Below are 22,017 nucleotides of genomic sequence, written 5' to 3'. Positions count from 1 at the left end.
GAATTTGAATCTCAAAGTCGTGTTACAAGTTGTGTTGTACATACATACATATATTATGCGGCACTTTTTGGGTGGCTTTCCAAATTTCTAGAGAGGCGGCAAATTCTTTGGGGTTAGTGCTTACAAAGCCGGTGAACAGTGAAAAGATGATCCAACATTAATTATGTAACGCATCTAAAACTTTGAGGGCACACAAAATATAGAACTTTAACAATTTGTTTAGGTATTCCGTTTGAAGTGGAATGAAAGTTTCCAAGAACACGTAAACGCCCTAGGCATACATATTGCTAATAGTAACTTTAAGTTTAACAAAGCATATACATACAGGCTTAATTAAATTAATATATTTTTAATAAATTCCTTAAAAAAAACTTAAGTTGGTTCAAATAGTTTTTATTATTTCATATTATCAAATATTACTCTTACACTTACTGTATGCCAACTCTGCATTCACGCTTTTTGCTAAATGCCTTGTAATTTAATCATTTTTATTTTACTAGTCAAGTATTTGAATTAAACATCAATTAATAACAATGTACAAAATATGTAGTTAAACTCGAATTCCGACCCGAGAAGGGGAAAACACAACCTTTTAGCAACCCCTCTCTTGAGTGAAGCGAGTTTGGCTCATTTTCGCCAGCACTTTGTTCTCTTCCAGCATTAAACGAACTCTTTGCAGAAACTCAAGAGATTTCTCATAGTGTAAGTGCACTCAACACACCTCCTTCGGAGTTTCTACAAGTGCTAAACAGCCTGAAACCATATAAACCATATAACCAACCATTCGGTCTTAAAGGGATTGATACATATGTTTGACTGTCAAATATCGTGCACCCCTTTAAAATGTGCGAAATTATCGGCGAGAAGCGTCTGCCTATATTTAAATAACTCTGTCGCAATGACCGTAGCGAAACGTGTTCGACAACGGCTTTAAAAAATTAACAACATTGCTCCAATTAGTCTGGGCTGTCCGGCTCATAATTAAATGGGCATACATCGTTCTTATATGGTATATATGTAAATATTTCGCAGGCAGGCGAACCTGCGTCACGGCCCTAGGTTTTTGCGACTCCTTTCGCTTTTAGGTCCATTTGGTTATCACTCCGGACAGACGGTTAAATTGAATTTATAAATAGTAACAGACCACTATTTAACTATCAGACTCAAATTCGAAGAGCAAAGAACCACTAATCAAACAGATGTCGACTTACTTTAGAGCATGTTTTTTATTGATAAGTGTGCTAAACTTATTAAAAACTAGAGAAGGAGATTTCAAGTTCCTGAAAAGGTACCTTTGCTCAGCAAAGCTAATAGGATATTATTTTTATTTACCTGGTTTATTAAGTTATCCTATATATTTTTATTTGTAAGAAATATTAGTAATTATCTTTAAGGTAAAAACATCAGTAAATTGGTTGCCCGTCAGCTGGGTGAATCGAATTTGGCAAAAGGTAATTCAACTATTTGCGTTAGGTTTTTCGACGGACATATGGTGGTGATGGGCCTGACTAATTATCACTGAGATCTGCACCGCCGACAAAGGAAAACAAACAAATATTTACGGAACACACAGCCATTTGATTGCCTGCGGTTCGTGGACCTTTCCACTTCCACTTCTACTTCTACTTCCACATCCCATCGCAACATCTGGTGCTGAAACTGGAGGACCTCTGGCCAAATGAATCAGCTGTGTCCAAGGTCGCACCCCTGTAGTTCAATCGGCCAACTCCCCATTTTCCATGCTCATCACATTTCCCTTCGATGCCGCAGTGGGTCAATAATTAATCCAACAAAGAAATTGATACGTTTCGAACACAAATTCATCTGTAAGTTTTAGGTACTGCATCTATGTACTCCCTTAAATTATTTATTGAAAAGAATAGATATATCAGGTATATGTGCATTTCCATTATGCTTTGAGGTGTTATTTATTTGTTATCTGTTTCAATGGATATATTTTAGTCTTCCTACCCAGTTTAATATAGAAAAAGCTGTATTTGGCATCACTATTCTACTGCCATTTCCAGCGAAACCGTTTCGGTTATAGACCACTTCCCTATGCCGGATCGATTGGCACCACTTTGGCATAGCTCCATCGACCGACGAATGCGTTAGTATCCATCCGGAAATGGAGCGACTTAGCTTGTGGAGCAGGGCTCGCCTGTTCTTCCACCTGCTCGCCACCGTGCACCTGGGCTATGCCATCTACTTCGACTGGCGGTATGCCCAGTTGCCACAAGTGGCAGTGACCCTGCGGCTGGAGCCACCGATTGGGGGCAAGTTCAAGTACATGACCTTTCTGGGCGGTCTGTTGCAGTTGGGCTACTATGCACTGGCGCTGACCTTTGACCTCCTGCGGCTGAGATCGCTGCGGAAACTGCGGGACTACATCTTCGCCAGCTTTGCCATACCGCTGTCGCTGACAGTGGGTTTAACCTTTTGGACACTCTTCGCCATCGATCGGGAATCGATATATCCTGTGCTGCTGGACTTGGTCTATCCCAATTGGCTGAACCACACCATGCACACCTTTGTCGTCATCTACGCCATTGTGGAGCTCGGGATCACACGACATCGATATCCGGAACGCAGGCGAGGATTGACTGGACTGGGTGCCTTCATGGTGGGATACCTGGTGTGGATACACATCGTGTGGTTCAGGACCGGCATCTGGGTGTATCCCTTCCTTGGCGGCATCGCCTGGCAGCTGAGAGTCCTTTTCTTCGTCCTCATCATGGTCCTCGGATTCGTTTACTATCTCCTTGGCGAGCGAGTTAATCTCGTCTTGTGTCAGAGAAATGCTGGCGCTCACAGGTGAAATGGTAACGATGCCCATCTGATAATTTAAGGCAAAGAACGTAGTTGTATGCTTCTTAATGAGAATTTATTAAAAGAAATATTAACACTAATGAAAGCCAAGCTATGTGACTATTAAAATCGTACAAAGACAAAGTAATAAAATATAAAGATTTTTGTAGAAAGCATAAAGTTCAATATGGAAGTAATAAAACAAATTCACCGATACAAGTCAGTCGTAATTTTTATGATTTTTCATTACAAAACCAAACCGGAAATAGGTCTGAATATATTACTATGGTTTTCAAATGCGTTCATCATCGAAAACCAGCTGCTAAGCGGCGCAATTCATATGGATTCCAAGTTATTCACATTCATAGTCATTCTATATATGATAGTCACGTGCGGAAATTACAGCTGCCAGCTGATTCTGAAAAACTGATCCTTTGTTTCACTCAATCCTTTCAGCGGGAGGTTCCGGTTTGCCTAGGACATGGGCTCCGATTTCGAATATTCCAGGACACCACTTGTGCCAATATTTCGAAAGTGATCTCCGCAAGGCGAAACTCATGGAAGAAAGGCACAGTTTGCCATTGTTTGCTGCAAAGGCAGATGGGTAACAGCCCATTTCTGTCATTCAGTCGTTTGTGTTCTCTAAAGGCGGTCTTGTTGTGTACATTTCTATTCTTCTGGTTGTATGCTATTATTGGCAAATAACTAAATTATTGCTTCATGAATTTGTATTACTTCAGTTCTTGGGTTAAGACTTACTAGCACATTATAATAGGTTTGCCTGAATATTGCAATTTTCTTAATGAAATGCATGAAATCGGTTTGAATAAAGTTGTGCAAATATATATTTATTTGACGTCTTTAGTTAAATATAGATATTACTTCAAAATTACACAACTAAAGATACATTTATAATATTCACAAGCTTTTGAGAAGCAATAGAAAACTCCACCTTAAGCAGAAATCATTTAGATAATTTAATTTCTATCCAGCTGCCCAACAGACTTGTTTCTAAAAAAGTTATTTAGATTACGAGTTTATTAAAAAGGTTATAAACCTTCATATTTACTGCGGCTGAACAGAAGCCGCATTGTTGACAAGCCGTTAAATTTCGATTAGCACACGCGAACAGCTGTTGAATTGTTTGATCAATTTTCGGGAGTAGCACGTTTGAAGATCGTTGATGCATACAAACCAAGGTCAACGACAGCTAAAAACGGCCTGAAATGGTGGCTTAAATGGTGACTAATATTATATGCATACATTATAGACGTGCCAAAAAGTTAGGAAGGGTAAATTTTCAATAAAATTCAAAGTTTCCCTAAATACAACTAGGAATACAGTTGTTGAAGGAGCTCCAATTTGGCGGAAAACTGGCTTTAATTGCTGAGACGTCTGCCGACTCCGCTGGGCAATGGGCCATTAAAACTAATTGGTCTGATTGATTGAGCTCCTCGTGGTGCACACAGCGATGCACTGCAAGAAACTACAGTTAAAATTCCATGGAATCTAGAATTTTTCGAAATTTTTAGAACGGGCTAAGACATTTTGAAAATTGCATTGTTATCGTTTAAATCAATAACAAAATTTGTGTAAACTGCTTGGTTTAGTTTTTTCTTTCAGTGCGAACTTCTCACATCAGTCATCGCATTCGCGTGCATTGTTTGTTGCTCCTTCACAATTTAATTTAATTAATGAGCGTATGTATCAATTGGACTGCAATTGTTTAATTACTTGTATCGTGTCTTGTTTTAGACGGCGATACTTCAAGTCCACAGTTTGTTATTTTTGCTACATTGCAAAGTTTTGTAGTTCTAGAAACTGGATATATTTTCAGAAAACTTCTATAAACTTACTCAATTTCAGAATTTACCTAATGCTCTATAAAATTTACTTTTAAATGTGAAAGGCTTTAAGTTAGTCTACTTTTAACTCCTAATTAATGAACTGTTAAGGATTGAAGGAATGATCTGTTTGGTTGAATGAAACGTGGTGAAGATCCAATTAGTTCCACACATGAGTCAAGATTACCTACTCATTCATAGCTGGCCATACAATAATTAGAATAAGGTACAATTTCTCAACTTGGTCAATTGATCGCCGCACGTTGCAGCAGACGTCACGTAGGCTATCATATGGCAATGGGACACGTTGTCGCCATTGAAAAGGCATAAGAATATAGGAATATTAAGAAACCGTGACGTAGAACGGAAAATCGGACGTCGACACGTGCGGTTCATAGGTCGGCGGCGACGTCAAAGGAATCCCTCCCTATAGAGACACATGTCCGGAAGGATCGATAGGGAAACCAGGCGTCACTCCCAATCACCAATCACCAATCACCATGACGTGGGCGCCGCTGGTACAATCATCTATATGAAAGCAAATTACAAATTTAAATAAGTTATTTAATGCTGCATGAATTTAAAGTGTGATTTTAATATTACAAGATGGAATAAGCAGATCTTTAGAGGGTTTCTAAAAATATTAGATATATCTACTGGTGATCATCATCATTATCTGATCACTTATCTGTAGACAGAAAATTTGCTGGCAATTTCTTTATTTTGATTCTTTTTTGCTCTCATGATAATTGTGGCAAAAGTTCGACTCTAGACTGTGGCCAGCCGAACATCGATTTGAAATCGCTGTGGGCATTGTGGTGACCGCTGTTTGCTGTTTGCTGTTTGCTGACTGGTAACTGCTGACTAGTGACTGGTGACTGGTGACTGGTTACTGGTGAGTAACAGTACTTTCTGGCCAGGCCGGAGCGGTGGCTCAGATAATCACCCATCCGCCGAACCTTCAACTCGCGTGCTGTCGCTGTTGCTGGGCGACCGACAATCGAGGAACCGGTCGATGACTAATCATCAATCATGCGATGTTGTGAAAAGTGCCACGATCTGGCCTGCAATTGCACGGAGATCTATCTGATCGCTCTGCCGACCGATTTTTATAGCCTAACACAAGTCGAAGATATAATGCCCTAGTTTTCTTGTATGTGAACTTCTCATTTGGAGTAAATACTAAGCCAAAGTACTTGTATAATCCATGATATTTTACTTTAAATATTACTTATATATTTTTTATTTATCGCTTGCTTACAAAAAAAACGTACAGTATTAACGAGAAAGAATTTTTCATTTATTGCATTTAAAGCTCTTTAAAAATGCGTCATTCGAATACAAATAAATGTCAAAAGGACGCAGGACAAGAGTTTCGCAGAACTGGAATAAAGTCAGTAAGTCAGCAATTAAATGCAACATCATTTGCGTATTCCACGTTGCCAATATTTCTCGTAGGGCATATGTTCGTTATTGACATGCTGTACAATTTTCTTTATTACAGACCGCCATTTAATGCCAACATGGGCGTGCCCACAATGAATCTATGTTCGACTTTGTGACATTAAAATTTTTTTTTTAAATTTATTATGATTGTAAAATCCTTGTTTTTGTTAATTTATATTTTAAAGGCTACATTCTGTAGTACTTAAGACCCCTTTCTACGCCCATGCATGGCAGTTCAACCGCAGCGGGTATAAAATCACACGGTGCCGTCAGTTTGTCTGGCGCGATTTTATTTTAGCGTTTGTTGCTGCCTTTTTTTGTTGTATTTTCTCTAGCACTTTTGCAGTTAGCTGTTGGCCGTGTAATTGCAGGCAAAAAGGCGGCACAAATGTCGTTTTGCCCCTCCAACCGACTGAAAGCCCCTCTTTGGTGGTCCTAGAGATGTGCATGGTTTTCATTTAAAACCTATGTCAGTTTTCATAGGCTTGCAAAAAAGTGAGGCTTAAAGATCCTAAATTTCCTGGAACTTCGTACATAGACATTGATTAAAACTAATGATTTTGGCATATACTAAATGAATTTAATTCTGGTTTTGTAATAAAGACTTTAAAAAGTGTGTTAACTAACTTCTGCTGTTATTGTTTATAGCAATAATAAAACATTAATACGTTTACAAAAATATACAGAGTTTTTACTAGACACATTTCCAAAACTATCTTTATTTTATGATCACTTTATGGCTTTATAATTCTAGTTACATCTCTAGGCTGCACCTCCTAATATTGTGTTGTTAGGGGAAATATAATGGGGCTTACGTAAGCGCGCAAGGCGGCAAAATGAAATGAAATTACAATTTTATAATGGGCGATTCCCATTGCGATATTGAGCAGCAAGCTGTATTTTCTGACTTGCAGTTTCCGCTTGAAATGGCAAAAAAATGTTAGCTATTTTTCAGAATTCAAGCGGCTTATTAAAACGATCATCAAGGACATGCCCATATAAATCCGGTACAATCCCATGATAGCATCGCAAAAAGATACATTCTGAGTGGAGAATACTAAGCATTTCAAGTGGAACAAGCGAGATGAATAGGGAATATACCAACTTTCTAAACGCAGTACCTTTTTCATTTGTTGTCTGTGCACATATGAAAAGCAATTATTTTGGCAAAAGCAGCTGTTCTCGCTGCACAACCAACTCAACCCAGCTTCTTAGCCCAAAGCGAAAGCTATGTATATGGCACACTACTGGTGGCAACGGGTGCGAATTGCGTCAGAGACTGTGTGAAAAGCTAATGGACGATCTGAATGCCAAATTCAATTTACGATTCGCCAGTTCGTTCGAGATTTCCTCTTCACTCATTTGGATTTCAGTGCAGCTTCCGATTTGGCCTGCCGCCTGCGTTTTATGTTTGCCAATTCTGCGGACGTCTTTCACTTCGCCGCATCTCCTCCACCAATTCCGCCGCTGACAGGCCACACACAACTCTGCCCCCTTTCATATCCTACAAATACGTATATACATACAACCAAGTATCTGGGCATCCGACAATCCGACTATCTGACTATCCGTGAGATGCAGCAGAGAAAAAAGATCAAAAGGCGCACTGCAATCGTGTTCTGCTTGCCTTAAACCTATGTACCTATGTAAATGGGGCATATTGGGCTGCAGCGAATGGCCTTTCATAATGTGACAAATTTCAATTTTGTTAATTCTTTTTATGCTCATTAGTACAGTACCTACTTAGTTTGTGTTAGACTCACAACTGCGTTCTTGGCATTCATTTCATGTTCTCACACTCTCATTTGTATAATACAGTAGTTATATGAGATATTGGCAGGTAATTAAAATATGCTTTAAGATTTTGAAGGCAACGGCCTTCACCTTGCTTTTCCACGGTATATCCTAATTGATATTATAGGATCTCATTTTGGGGCTGCTTACGTAGCTTGTTGATGTTTTCGTAGCTGACTCTTCGTTGACGTTTGTTTATAATTTGCGTAGCGCTTCGATTTTATTATTTCTGTTGCTTCCTTCTGAAAATAATCATTTTATTTTTGATCGCTCTTGAGTCTGGCCATAAATTATACCGCCAAACGGAACATGTGTGCGTGTCTCGTTCCCCAGAAGGTAAATATTGCCCCCGGAATATCCACACTTTTCTGCCGGACAAGTGCCCGTACATATAAATACTTTTGTATCTATCTAGCTAAAATTTTACATGTGTTTTCTTTTCTCCTGCTGAAAACCATAAGTTACCATTCACTTTATATTTAATTTATATACATAAGTAGAAGTCGACAGCCTTATTACAAAATATACTAGTTATTATTTATAAGGCATATATATTTTAATAATATTTTTAAAGAAAAAACTATTAAAACATGAGGTAATTAACCGCCAAATTAACAAACTTAAATTTTCCGCATAGCAACTGACGTGAAGTTTGCAGATAAACCCGATTTTCCAGAGTCTCATTATACGGCGTTCGTGTGTGTGGCACTTTCCTTACGTTGCTCTTGCTGCAATTTAATTAAAAATTGTTACAATTTGCCATAAATTTTGCCTGAGCTTTTCGCCTCTGCATGCGTTCCGTTCGTGTATCTGCGAATGTATCTGCAAATGTATCTGTATATACGAATGCGAATTTAGTGCGCACACGAACACGCACACGGAGTATGCAAATTGCGGTGGGGCAGGTCGCAAATTAGCAATGTTGCCGGTGCAGCAAAGATATCGCTTCTAGTAGAAAATGTTCAAGACAAAATACAAATATTTTACAGTGATCAACGAAGAATAACCTCCGGTCTAGTAATTAATTTGTTTGACATATGAAATTATCTGAAATGACAGAGGAACTGATATATTTTAAAGTCATAACTATTTTAAACAGAAACTAAATAAGTTAGTAATGGTCTATCTTTTTGAAAAAAATTTTGGTTAACAATCTGTTTTAATATAAAGCATGTAGTTCTTCGAAAATGTAGAATGGGAAATATCTAAGTATCTATAGTTCTACTCTTAAGTACGTGTAATTATATTCACCCTTTATATTTCACTCCACTCTCTTTGCATTTCTCTTGAGTGATCTTCACGCTATGTTTAAGAGCAATTGAGTGAGAAAATTGAATCTCTTTAACTCGGTTTTTTGACTCTCTTAAAACGCGATCACTCAAGAGAAAGCTGAACTCTTATTTCTCAGAACTCAAGAACTATGTGCCAAATCTTGTTTAAATATTATTGGTACAGAAAATATTCAAGATCATAATTTTCAGTATAATAATCAGAATGAAATAATATTTTATATAAAACGGTTTTAGTTTTGAATACTTAGCTTTGCGAACTCTTTGATCTTATTTCATTTATTTGAGTAGTTAAAGCTCTTTTAAGAGCGGTACAAAAAACATAGAAGAGAATGAGAGAGAATAATATCAGCTGTGAAAAATTGAAATTGAACTGAGTTCAGCCAGCTGATCGCTGTTTCTTCCTCTGCCGCTGCCGCTGCCTCTGCCTGCTGCGACTGCGGCAGAGAAACGTGACCGTCCGGTTTTTGTTTTTTTTTTATAAATGTTTTTGTATATTGATCTCTTCTCTACTTTTTACAAAAGTATATTGAACCGATCACATTAAAGAGATTTTAATTTATGATCAATCCGACTGTTTTACAAATTTAATAATAAACTCCAAGGAAAAATATTTGAAATAAAGATATAATTTAGGTTGTAAAAAACTAAAATATAGGATATCTCATAGTCGAAACACATTTCTACCACAAACGGCAATCTTTTTCACTCTGCTTGCTGATCTTTTGCTTTTCTTTGGCTGCAAGCATACACCGATTTATAGGCTTGCTGTTTGGTTTCATTTATCGCAGATTTCCCCCATTTTACGCTTATTTGTTTTGAAATAAAATTAAACGACGCATGGCAAATCAAGAAACGGCCAAACAAAAGGGGGCTAAGAAAAGGCAAACAAATGAGCCCCACAAATTGCATTTCTCCGATCGATCCGAGCGTATTCCCCAGATACACTTTTGCTTGCCGCACACAGTGGGGCAGTTGCAAGCAAAATTTAAAAAAGTTAAAAAATTAAAAGTACTACGAATTTGAAAAAATATACTTATTAAGCAAATGAGACAACATGTGTATTAATATCCAAATTAAATAATGCATTTAAAGTATTACTAGCTTACAATGTACATACTATTTGTTTCTCAATCGCAAGACTTTCTTTCTTTCTTTAAAGCACTCGCCAAATTTAAAGTTCAAATCACACAGAAAGCCGGCAAAACGAAGCGAAAATCCCAAGAGTTATGTTGAGTGACAGACATGGCGTATGCGCAATGTGCGCATTGTCCATTCTAACGGCGTCATTTGTTTGGCTTAATTGCCGATAAATAATTGCAAAGCGGAGTTACACTCCACCCCGCACCACATCCCCCCCCTCGGCGTCGTGAAACTCAATCCAAGAGCCGGAAGAAAAGGAAGCAAATTCGCATTCGCAAATCATTTTTCAGGCCCAGTCGACAGCTGCGAAAATAAGCGCAAATAAACGAAAATAAGAGAAAATAAGAAGCAGGCGTCGGATTTGAAGCGGTGGCACAACCTTTTAGCCCCGATTCCATCTGTGTGTGTCATCTGGGGGCTGCCGGTGAAAGTCAACCCCTTGGAAGTGCACTGAGAAATATCAGGTAGCTGGAAGCGGAAATTCCTCTAATACTTGTGTAGTTATTTAGTTTCTGTGCGATCTCTTGAAACGTAAATATATTATAGAAAAATTAAGTCTAAAAAATACTTAGTTTTATTTAAGTTATTGTATCTGCACTTCTTTTGAATTTGAGGACTAAGATCTTCTTAATTGCCAATATATAATATTTTATACATATGTATTTTTAAGTTTTAAATTTTACATTAATTTTTAACCTGATCTGTTTAACTTTTGCATCTGAACTTTTTTCTATGTGTGGCCGCCAGCACTTATCCCTTATCCATGGCCGATCAACCGCAAGTTACGAATGTCAAATGTTGCTTTTGTCAAAAAGGACCTTTCAGTGCGTCTTTGTGAACTGGGAAGGCCAAAGGGAAGGGAAGGGAAGGGAAGGGAAGGGAAGGGAAGGGGCGGCAACCCTCTGATGCCAAATGGCAAGTCCCGATGGAAGGTGCGATGACGCAACAGTTCTATTATTCCGGATGAGAAGCATCCATAAGTATCTACGCACTTCTTGCTCTGCGATTTGAAGCGCCTGTCACATTGACTGACGTTGATGACGCACCGGAGCTGCAAAATTTCGCATATGAAAGATGAAGGGGAGGTGGATGTGGAAGGGTTTCCCAATCCATTCATCACCCACCGATTTTGGCCAGCTGCAGACCTCGAACACTGGTCATTAGGCATGTCAGTCGCATCATTGGTTACTCTTCCACTGCAGCTTGTCCAGGGTCAAGCGAAAGGGGTGGCAAGCACTTTGTGGAGCTGCAAGCTGCGGGGATCCTGGCAAATGGAATAGAAAGCCACCCTCTGCTGAAATCTATTTAAAAACAGAGAGCTATGAAAGATGTACAAGGCTAATGGAGTCCCAAATATTTTGCAAATTTATTATTGTGAGCTGCGGACATATGATCACTCTTTCTAGCCTTTCTTATTCCTTTTCAGAATCCTTTAACAGATTCAGATCTCGCAGTTCCTGAAGCACAGCTTGAACGGGCTTGAAGCGGTTGAGTGTGAAGAAGTGGAAGCCCCAGATCCCCACATCGGCATCCAAAACATGACGCACAGTGCGGACTGTGAGGCCAACAAAGAACCTTCTTATCAGATCCTGGCCAGACTTCATATCCTTCACATGCGCACTGTGCAGCTGATCGAGTTCCGCTCGCAAATCATCCGGCAGCTGGACGCCGGCTATTTGCTCGATCATCGAGTAGGAGCGAAAGGATTCATGTGACATCAGGCCCACAACAATGGGCACCGCGATGCCAGCTGCTCGACAGTCCTTCACAAACTGCACTATGACCTCGGGTCGGTAGCAAATCTGCGTGATAATGCAATCCGCTCCAGCATCAATCTGTTGAAATATTAAGATACAATAGCTAAAATAGGAGTTGGCACAAATAAAAACTTACTTTGGCTTTCAGAAACTGCATGTTCTTAGCTGCATTTTGGGGCATGTCGCCTAAACTCGTGTATCCCTCTGGATAGCCAGGCACACAGACTGAAATGTTTTCTAAGTCAAGTGTAAGATTAAAGAAGAGTTTAATTAGTGATTATTTCTAGGAAGAGAACTATATTTTCTTTGCACATACATAGATAGTAAGATAGCTTACCACCTCGCTGGCGCCTCGACTGCTCCACCATGGGCTGGCTAATCAGGAATTCCTGCTCCTCGTGCACCTGATCCCCACGCACCGCCAGCACACTGCTAAAGTTGAGTTCCAGAAACTGATCCAATCGCTGCCTGCTCATGCGATAGGCGGACACGTGTGGCAGCACGGGAATGCGTGTGGCCAGGTGCTGGGCCAGCTGTAGGCTCTCCACCTGACCCACTGGCTCCACGTCCCAGTAACGCTGGCCCAGCCAGACGACGCTCACGAAGGTGGGCAGCAGCGGCAGGAAGTGATGGAAGTCCAGGCAGGTTGGCCGGCCACCAGGTCCGCTGGCCAGCAGCTCGATGCCGTAGAAGAGGCGCCGCTGGGCTGTCCGCTCCGCCACGAGCGTGCCTATCCGCTGCTCCGCCATGCCGGATTCATTCTGGCCCGGGGCAAAGGTCACGCAGGGTATGTAGGAGGTGGCGGCGGCGGGGAGCGGGGAACCTCCGGCGGGCACTTGAATCGCATGCATCGATTTGGACGCTCGCTCGCTCAGCGGCGGAACAACTAAAACTGCCGGCTGTTGTCATTTGCCAGACGGGTTATCATCGATCGGCAATCTATCTCAATCTCAGTTTACAGAAACAAGGTTTCTAACAGATACGAAACTGCTGGTTTCGATGAGCGAATGTGGGAATACCCTTTTCTTGAGTTCATTATTGATTTGACAAAGTCAATATAGTCATATGGCCATATGACAAATGAGTCATTCAATATTGCAAGTCTATATAGTTACAGCAATTAAGTATACATTTTTAAATTGGGTAAAAGCCACAGCTCAAATTGAGTGCTTATGTAATTGTGTATTTACTAAAATAATTAATGAAAAGAACGCGCAGTTGTTAAGACTGATGAAGAGTCACTAAAAGAATTATTAGATTTTTCTGAATTAGAACAGATTAGTATTCGAAATATTCCACATGAATTGAGTTGAAATCTAACCAAAACTAGTACCAATAGATTTTAGCAACAACTGCGGACCTTTAAACTAATCTCCTCTTATAGGAAAAGTTAACAAAAGAGGATTGTGTGATTGTTTTGAACAATTGCAGAACCATTTCAATAATCTCTTATTTGCCCCATACACCGACTGCGGAGTTTTGGGTGCGTGGGAATCGGGACTGGATCGCAGCCAACCCTTTTCAACTTCCCCTGTTGAAGAAGAGAATGGCCTCTAATCCGGGGCATTCGGGGCAATCGCTGCCAACGCCATCCAATTAAAGATCTCATGCAGCTGCACTGGATGAAGGATGGAGACCTTCAAATGTATCCGTCGCCCGGGATGGAACCTAAAATTAGTTGGGCCTGTAAACATGTGTGTGCGGGTGCAGCACGGAACCTGTTCTTAGTTTTGCTGGAAGGCCGTTCTATATTTAAATCGGAAAACTGAAATCGTTTTTAGGGGGAAGCATCGTTTCGTTTTGGTCCATAATACTAAGAGGAAACACATAAATGTGACAGAGGAAATATGCTGGAAATAATTTTATATCGAAAAGCAAAACATTCACATATCTCAGATTTACCAAGCGCAACGACAAGTATTTTTGGGAATGGATGGATGATATATTGGCAGAAGATCCGAAATACATAGAATACAAATGGGTATGGCAATAAAAAATTAAATAGCTTGTTTAATATATATGTATAAAATGTAATAAATATTTTAAACAACAAGCAACGTTGTTTAATAAAGTTAGAAAACTCTCTTCATGCGGCTTTTCCTTTCTTCTTTTCTTTTGGAAAATCTAAAAAGAACCTGGGTAATATGCGTTCTCAATCAAAGTTCTCGCTGCCTCATTGAGAAGCGAATGAGCCGAAACCAAGAGGGCTTCGATCCTTTGTAGGTACATAGGTCTCTGCGAAAGGACTTCAATCAGGGCGTACCCCCAGTGGATTACACAGGACTTGATTTGTTGCCTCGGAAGGATTAGGGGATATTACATTGTGCCATGCCCCGTGCACTGATTCTCATCCTTACGCCTGATTGAGAGTCCTTCGGCAAATTAGCTAAGCTGCCCTTTCACCGTCGATGGATGATGGGTCACCTGCTGTGAAATTGGGAAACTCCCTGCTTTATTCCAGTCATATTTTTCACGAAAAGCACTGAGGGGTTAAATTACTACCGCGAGATGGAAAATATTTCATAAAACGCGTCTACTTAGGGAATGAAAATGCGTCGTGGGGCACACGCATGAAGCTACAATTTCTCTTTCCCCTTTCCCCATTTTGTTTTTTTTTTTTGTATTTTGTATTTTTGTGGCGGAGCCTCTGGTTGCTCGTCATAAGATACTTTGCTCTGTTGAAATTAAAAAATTCTTCTGAGAGCTGGGAAATTATATTGCGGTGGCGGTCCCGCAAGGCGGCAAGGCACAGGATGATGGCTGGAAATGTAATAAAGACATGAGTTGTGAAATTATTAAGATGATTATGGAAACATAAAGTACTCGTGTGGAGACGGTGCCTCCGTCTTCAGTAGGTTTCGTAATCACTCTGAAATGCGAAGGACACTCTCAGGTGAGTCACTATCTCACTGCGTCCATCACCACGAATTTAAAATACTTCTTTCGTTGGCATAATCCGCTTAGTTTCGGTTTCAATAAGTAAAGTATTAATTATCAAATTTCATTAATATATGAAGGGTATGAAAGTACATCCAATGAAATATATTTAAATATTAACAGTCCACATTAAATAAATAATTTATCAAATTTTATCAATGATATGAAAAAAGATCCAATGAAATATATTAAAAGTCCACATTAAAGACATTAATTATCAAATTTCATCAATATAATGAAAGAACTTCCAATGAATTATATTTAAATATTAAAACTCCACATTAAAGACATATATTATCAAGTTTCATCATTGGTATGAAAGTACAGCCAATAAAATATATTTAAATATAGAACGTCCACATTAAAGATATTAATTATCAAAATGTTTTTAATGGTATAGAAGTACATACAATAAAATATATTAAAATATTAAAATTCCACATTGAGGATATTAATTATCTAATTGTATCAATGGTACAATTACATCCAATGAAATATATTTAAATATTGAAATCCCACATTAAAGACAGCTATATTCAAGATATAACAATTTTAGTTGGATTTTATTCAGACGTTACACTTTTTTATGTCGACATACGACAAAATCACAATCAATAAACTGCATTTTTTATTGTAAGCATAAAATTAATGTAATCAAAATGCCTAGTAGATTGGTAGCTATTTCCGCATTTGAAGGTTACGCGTTACATATGTACATGCGTATTTGTTTAAGGACGCGTGGAATTTTCCACGGCATTTGCAACCGCTGTGAATCATCAAATCGGGGGTTGAAACACTGACGATTTTGGGGGATGCATCTCGGGATCAGAGCATCGGACGCACCACCAATTTGATTTCAGTTCACTCCACTACCTTTGCCTATGGCACGAAGTGGAATTTTTGCGCTTGTTGCTAAGCAGGACGAAACGATGAAAGGACGAAAGGACTAGAGGACTAGAGAGGCACAGGACACTCATAACTGGGTGAGTGGGCTGGCCGGGTTCCCACTGACTCACTGACTGAATGCCACAATGAATGAATGAATGAATGAGTGAAGGTCCTGCTCACACGGGGGTTGTTCGCCCACCGACGCCCGCTTGGATCGCATCATTATAATAGGTGCACTCGGAGAAATCGGGGATGATAATTAACATTTTAAATAATGTATATACTCAGCTTATTTTATGCCCACAAACTGTTTACTTTTAATCAAATGAGTGTAATTATCAATTTAAAGTATCTAAAAAGTTTACCTTTTGCATCTTTATAAAGTATCTCACTGATGTAAGGCAATATTATAAATATACAGAGAAAAGTAAGCCTGCGATCTACATTACCCTTATATAAAACTTCAAATTACACATCATTCTGTTTTCTTTTCAGTGTAAAATCTGTTTTGGGCATCGAGTGAGTGACGAGAGCCGGCTGCCGCAGTTGTTTTCAGATATTTTCAGATGGCTTCGAATGGGTGGCGCATCAACCCCTGATGGCATATGGCATATAGCATATATAGCATATAGCGCACATAGAGCGTGTAGCACATACAGCGTATCCTGCAACGAAGGACATTGGGCCACCTTTGTGTATTTCGGTTGCAAATCTTTTGGAAATTGCGTCACCGCCGTGCGGCGAACGTGTCAGGCACGCAGCAGTGAAGGTCCTGCCCTTCCTGCTCCCTTCCCACGGACTGCGTCCTCCCAGTAGAAATCCTTTGCAATCTCGTATGAGTTACTGACATAATTAGGACTTAACTGGAAGTCACGCGCAGCGCATTCGTAATCCGAGTCCTGCCACTCATGCCGCTCCTGTCCATGTGCTTGTGGCGCATATTCAAGGTCACAGTCCTACTACTTCCACTTCCACTTCCACTTCCATTTCGAATTCCAATTCCAATTCCAGCTGCGGCCGAGTGAGTCGTCAGCGATTCGATTTCATCTCATTTCGCAGCCCGCAGCTGTTCCTAACCCATTGGGTCGCTCATTTAGAGAGATTACTGCATAAGGACCACTCGAGAATAACCGAAAGCGAGAAATGACCAGGCTTTTTGGCCAAGTTATGGAGAAATTCCCGATTAAAAATATCACGTTTTTTGGATTTTTTTTTTTTTTTTGATAAAAAATAATCACTATTTTTTCGATAGCAATTAAAGTAGTTTTCCAAAAGTTGAATGTCATACCTCGTTGAGCTTGTAACAAAATTCCCTATCCTCCTGTGCTCATAAAAGGAAATTGCCATTTTTCGCAAATTTTGATGATGAACTTATGATATGATATGACAAAAAACGTGATATTTTCCATCGGGGTTTTGTACTGCCAATAAACATAGCTAACTATCCTAATTAAAATTTTATATAATTTTCGAAAATAAATTTTTTACAAATTTTGGCATTTTTGATAAGGGAAAATATCACGTTTTTTGTCATATCATATCATAAGTTTAGGCCTGGAAATCTTTGAAATTATTACATCTTCTAAATGAACATGCTTCCTATTCAAATTTGGTTTATGAGTCCAAATGAATAAAGTTTCAATTTGTGCATAAATTCCAAGCTGCCAAGAATGGACGAAAGCCACGTCTTTTTATTAACTTTGAACTTTGAATGGCGTTTTTGTAAGTTCTAGAAATTTGAATTCCAGTGGTCGGCGCAAAAGGAGGCAATGAATACAAAAAAAGTTTGTAAAGAACTAAGCCTAGATCTGTGGGAATTATAAGTTATAGAATTCTTTTTTAACAAAAAGTGGCAATTACATAAATAACTTAGGCCGCATTTCGGTGATTACACACTTTTCTGCAGCACAAACATGGCGCAGGAAAATATTTAATTTCACACTCAGGGGCCAACTTTTCGCTTTTTCCGGATGTCTAAGTCATGCCCAAATGGTTCGCTTGGTGAAAAAGAGGGGAGGAGAGGGGATGGGAGGGGGCGGTACTGAGGTCCTGAACGGCAAACAGGACGCACAATGGGAAAAGCAAGTCAGCAGGCCTGCACACACATGCACACACGCACCAAACTAAAATATGTGTAATTTAATTATGGGTCTGCCAGCGACTCAGTCAACGGCGACAGCGACGTCGACGGCGACGCGTGCGGCGGGTGGCAAATTGCCAAAAAAACGTGTACAAAAAATTGGAAAAAGAGCCGAAAAAACTACAGAGTACTGGGTCACGACTATGGGATACCAATTACTTACAATAAGGTTAGAACAAGTCGAATTTTAAAGGTATTAAGTTCATTTCTGTTCTATTCTATGACATTAAGGATCTACTTTTAATAGTAATTTCCCAACTATAAATAAGAACTACATTTTTATAATTAATAAATGGGTTTTCATTTGCTCCGTTTGATAACTGCCTTCTATAATTACTTCTAGCTTTGTCCAAATATATTATCTTGTTCGAAAAACCGATATACCCGTGCACCTTTTAAGTGCTGGGCATTAAACTCGGGTGTGTTGTAGGAAAAGGGGAAGCCGAGTGTACGCATATCCTGCTGCTCAAAAGTCCTGCCCCTCGCCTCACTCGCTTTTTCCTACGCTTTCTGCGCCTTTTGTTGTCCTGTTATTTTTTCCGCTCCTTGCGATCCTGTCCCCCTTTCGTTATTTTGACTCAAGCTGTGCACATTTTCGGTTTGATTATCGAACACAATATTTTTTCCGCTTTCCTTGTTGGCCATAATTGACGATTGCGCCATGAGTCGCCACAATTTCCCATCCGCCTACGCCCCCACCCCCGCCTGTGCCACGCCCTCTTCGACATCCTATTTCGCATCCTTCGGCCGGGGCTTTCCCTTTTAATGAAATTTTCCCCTGCGCTGGTCGAGTAAACACATTAAACAGATTTCAATTTTTTAATATTCCAGCGTTTATTGGGTGGCATTTTTTCGTTGGGTGGCAATGGGCGGTGGGCAAGGGGCGTGGTTGGTCGGGGTCGGAGGGTCGTAGAAATTAATTTGTAATGCGGAAATTGTAAAAGGCGAAAAGATCTGAAAATTATGCTGTAATTTGTAGCGGCGACGCGAATTTGATTGAAATATTACTCGAAATGGAATGAAGCTCGTTAAGAGCAAGTGTTGCTTTTAAACATTATAATATGAAAATTTAAATATATTTCGTATTTTACTTTTGTATTCCACATAAAAATGGTGAATATACATACAGTTAAAAATGGTAAATATACATATGTATCATTGGCTTTTCTTACGCATTAAAATATCATTTTCGTGTAGCTGTTTAACGACCCAACCTTCAGATGGCAAACTGGTTTCGATTCTGAAGATTTTTCTTTTTCCCAATCGAATAAAGTTTAATGTGTAAAAAAAGCGATTAGAAATCTGTATCCAAAAGGGATGTTTGCCACTCGAAGATACACAAGCGATGAGATACCATTCAGCTTGCTGTCGATTATTACTTCACATTCAAATCTCGAGTTGAAGGTAACAACACCAGGGCACCAACAACTCCAAAAACACACAAACACACAGACAATAGATCGCAACGCCCAAAAATGGAAGATTCGGGCATTAATAATAGCAATAAAAAGTGTCGTAAAAGAGCGGCCGTAACCGTTAAAGCCAGAGAAACCCGTTAAGAGCACGAGCACAGCGCAACACCCACACGCCCCAATATGTAAAACGGTGGTAATGCCATGCACAAAGCCAAAAATAATAAACCGAAGAGGAGCCGCAGCCACAAAATTGATAGTACAATGGGCCAGGCACCATAAATGGTGTGTCCAACACACAAACCGCACAATCTCGCATCGGATAGGCGCTTTTATGGCCGTTTGTTGGGTTTTGCATGGTTCATTTGGCCCGTGAGTTTCTTTGGAGCTATTGATTTGCGATGCTTGGTGCTAAGGTGTGCCGAATTATAAGGAAGCCAGCCGCTGGAAATGCGATTATTGTCACGGTCATGTCTTCACCAAAGACTTTGATTTTCACCTATCTTCAATCACTTTCAATTCGCCGCATGGTGCTAGTTTAGTATCTTAAAGGATTTTTCCAAGTCACATCAGTTTTTAAACGGGATTGATTTCAGGTACAATAGTAGTTATATCAAACATTTCAATAGCAACATTGTTGACTTGTATATTCCTGATATATTCATGGAGTTATAAAGATGGAAAGATACCAAATCCACGAATGAATTATGAATACCAGCGCAGAAAAGTTTCCCTGCACAGATAGCGTTTAAACGCATAATTTTCCGAAATAAAGTTATGTGACACAGTGTCCCCTGTGTGCCTTTGTTTATGAGTCGTAAAACCCAATTAGGAGCGATAGTTTGAGCCTTTGTGTCCTTGTGAGCTCACTGGTTTGGTTTCCTCACTCGATGACTGGGAATAGTTCGAATGTGTTTGTTTATCCAGCCGTTTAATGGCAAACACCTTGCACCACAGAGACGCGTCAACTTGTTAGCCTCAATGCAAAGGTATCAGCCTCAAGTATAATACATACATACTTCCATATATACATATATATATATATATATATATAGATATATCTAAAGTATACAAAGTACCCAGTGTATGTATCTACATATATACACTAGTGCTTGTAAGGGCTCGAAATGTCTTTCGTTTCTATCTGTTGATTTTTCTTTCTACGACCTGCTTGCAGTTTGAGGTATAGGCTTGCTTTCGGTACATACAGTAGAGCGCAGATAAGTACGACACCGCTTTGAATGCTTACTTGTAAGAAATAATCAAACAGAAGCTTACAGAAAAAAAGTTTAAAGTGTGCAATTTTAAAGTTGATAATCATTTAGTTTCAGAAAAACCTTATTAAGTGCAAAGTTTTTTTTATAGTTACATATACTTACCATCGCTTGGTTATCGATGAACTGATGTGACACCGACGCTCTGTTGGAGGTTCCACTATAGTAGGCTTCGCCCCCATTTTAGGGCCACTTTGGGGCGACTGACTGACTGACTGACGGACTGACGGACTGACTGAGTGACGGAGTGACGCGACGAGTGGATGACTGACTGATTGCATGACAAACTAACGAAACTAACGAATCAAGCGACGCGACGGACGGAACGACCGATGCCAAACACTCAAAACAAAAAAAGAGATATATACACAAGCGCACATATGGATATGGACACTCAGACACTCAGAAACAACAAGACGAGAACAGGAGACCTCTTAAAAGGCAGACCTCTATCCATCCATAGAGTATATGAGTATATGGCAGCATAGAAACGGAGGAAGAAACACAATAATGGGCTCGAGACCCCGGGCCTATGTACATATATACATACATAAGTTTACTTTGCCTTTTTCACTTTTGATATTTTGACATTTTCATTTGACAGCTGATTGAAGGGCTCCCGACCAACAACAACAACAACAACAGCCACAACACCATCGACAACAACAGCAGCAAGAAAAACACGACTGTGTGATTCGATTTCGATCGATGTTGTGGTGCGCGACACTGTCGAGAAAACCGAGCTACACCTAGAGATATCAATTGGATCTAGAAATCAAGATATTCTTTAAAATTAACATCACTAAACATATTTTAGTACATATAAAAATATTTGTTAGCTGTTAGTCATATAAAACCAGCATATCTCTTATAACTACCTAATACAAACACTAATCTTTATTTATCTTCATATATTTGAATTGCAATTTCAAACTTGTCACCGTTATAATTTGCTCTTTATTTATTCATGAAAATTCTTCAGTGTTACTTTTTTTTTCATAATTTTAAAAACATTTCTAATCACCATTTTGCAGTGGATATCTTGGCTTGTTGTCAGGTCGAATAGTGCTCACGTTCATGTGGTGTCAAGTGCTCCGACAGTGGGGCAAACACCATTAAAAAATGGGCAAAAATCTAAAATAATGTGAAACTGAAAATAACAAAGGAAAATTACCCAACATTTGCTAATGAATTATGAAATGAATGAGGTGCTTGAAGTTAAACAATCACAAATAAATCATGTTAATAATTTGTAGTAAAACAAACTCTATAAAAACATATGGTA

At 39.3% G+C, this 22,017-nt stretch overlaps 2 protein-coding genes and 2 long non-coding RNA genes across 5 annotated transcripts; 3 read left to right on the top strand and 1 right to left on the bottom strand.

The window, feature by feature from the left end:
- The first annotated feature begins 2,091 nt into the window (after positions 1-2,091).
- LOC6533703 (androgen-induced gene 1 protein) lies at positions 2,092-3,038 on the top strand. The gene has a single exon (XM_002094372.3). It carries the CDS (start codon positions 2,129-2,131, stop codon positions 2,816-2,818), a length of 690 nt encoding a protein of 229 aa, XP_002094408.1. The 5' UTR covers positions 2,092-2,128; the 3' UTR covers positions 2,819-3,038.
- A 5,085-nt stretch (positions 3,039-8,123) lies between these two features.
- LOC120321493 lies at positions 8,124-10,666 on the top strand. The gene is made up of 2 exons (XR_005561128.1): positions 8,124-8,228; positions 10,344-10,666. It is a non-coding gene; the product is annotated as an uncharacterized LOC120321493 (long non-coding RNA).
- A 1,000-nt stretch (positions 10,667-11,666) lies between these two features.
- On the bottom strand, positions 11,667-12,996 carry LOC6533702 (methylenetetrahydrofolate reductase 1). 2 transcript variants are annotated; one of them, XM_002094371.4, is made up of 3 exons: positions 12,419-12,987; positions 12,218-12,318; positions 11,667-12,159 (listed from the first exon to the last, which is right to left on the bottom strand). In XM_002094371.4, the coding sequence occupies exons 1-3, from the start codon at positions 12,930-12,932 to the stop codon at positions 11,737-11,739; spliced, it is 1,038 nt and encodes a 345-aa protein (XP_002094407.1). In that variant the 5' UTR covers positions 12,933-12,987; the 3' UTR covers positions 11,667-11,736. The 2 variants fall into 2 exon arrangements, 1 of the variants encoding a protein (XP_002094407.1); XR_005561127.1 differs by having other exon boundaries at positions 12,149-12,159; positions 12,398-12,996.
- Positions 12,997-20,831: 7,835 nt separating this feature from the next.
- LOC122319591 lies at positions 20,832-21,665 on the top strand. The gene is made up of 2 exons (XR_006245195.1): positions 20,832-21,266; positions 21,337-21,665. It is a non-coding gene; the product is annotated as an uncharacterized LOC122319591 (long non-coding RNA).
- Positions 21,666-22,017: the final 352 nt, after the last annotated feature.

The sequence above is a fragment of the Drosophila yakuba genome, chromosome 3L, assembly GCF_016746365.2.
Source record: "Drosophila yakuba strain Tai18E2 chromosome 3L, Prin_Dyak_Tai18E2_2.1, whole genome shotgun sequence".
Classification (NCBI taxonomy): Eukaryota; Metazoa; Arthropoda; class Insecta; order Diptera; family Drosophilidae; genus Drosophila; species Drosophila yakuba.
The sequence above is the reverse complement of the archived record's forward strand: the minus strand, read 5'-3'. Positions and strand labels throughout refer to the sequence as shown.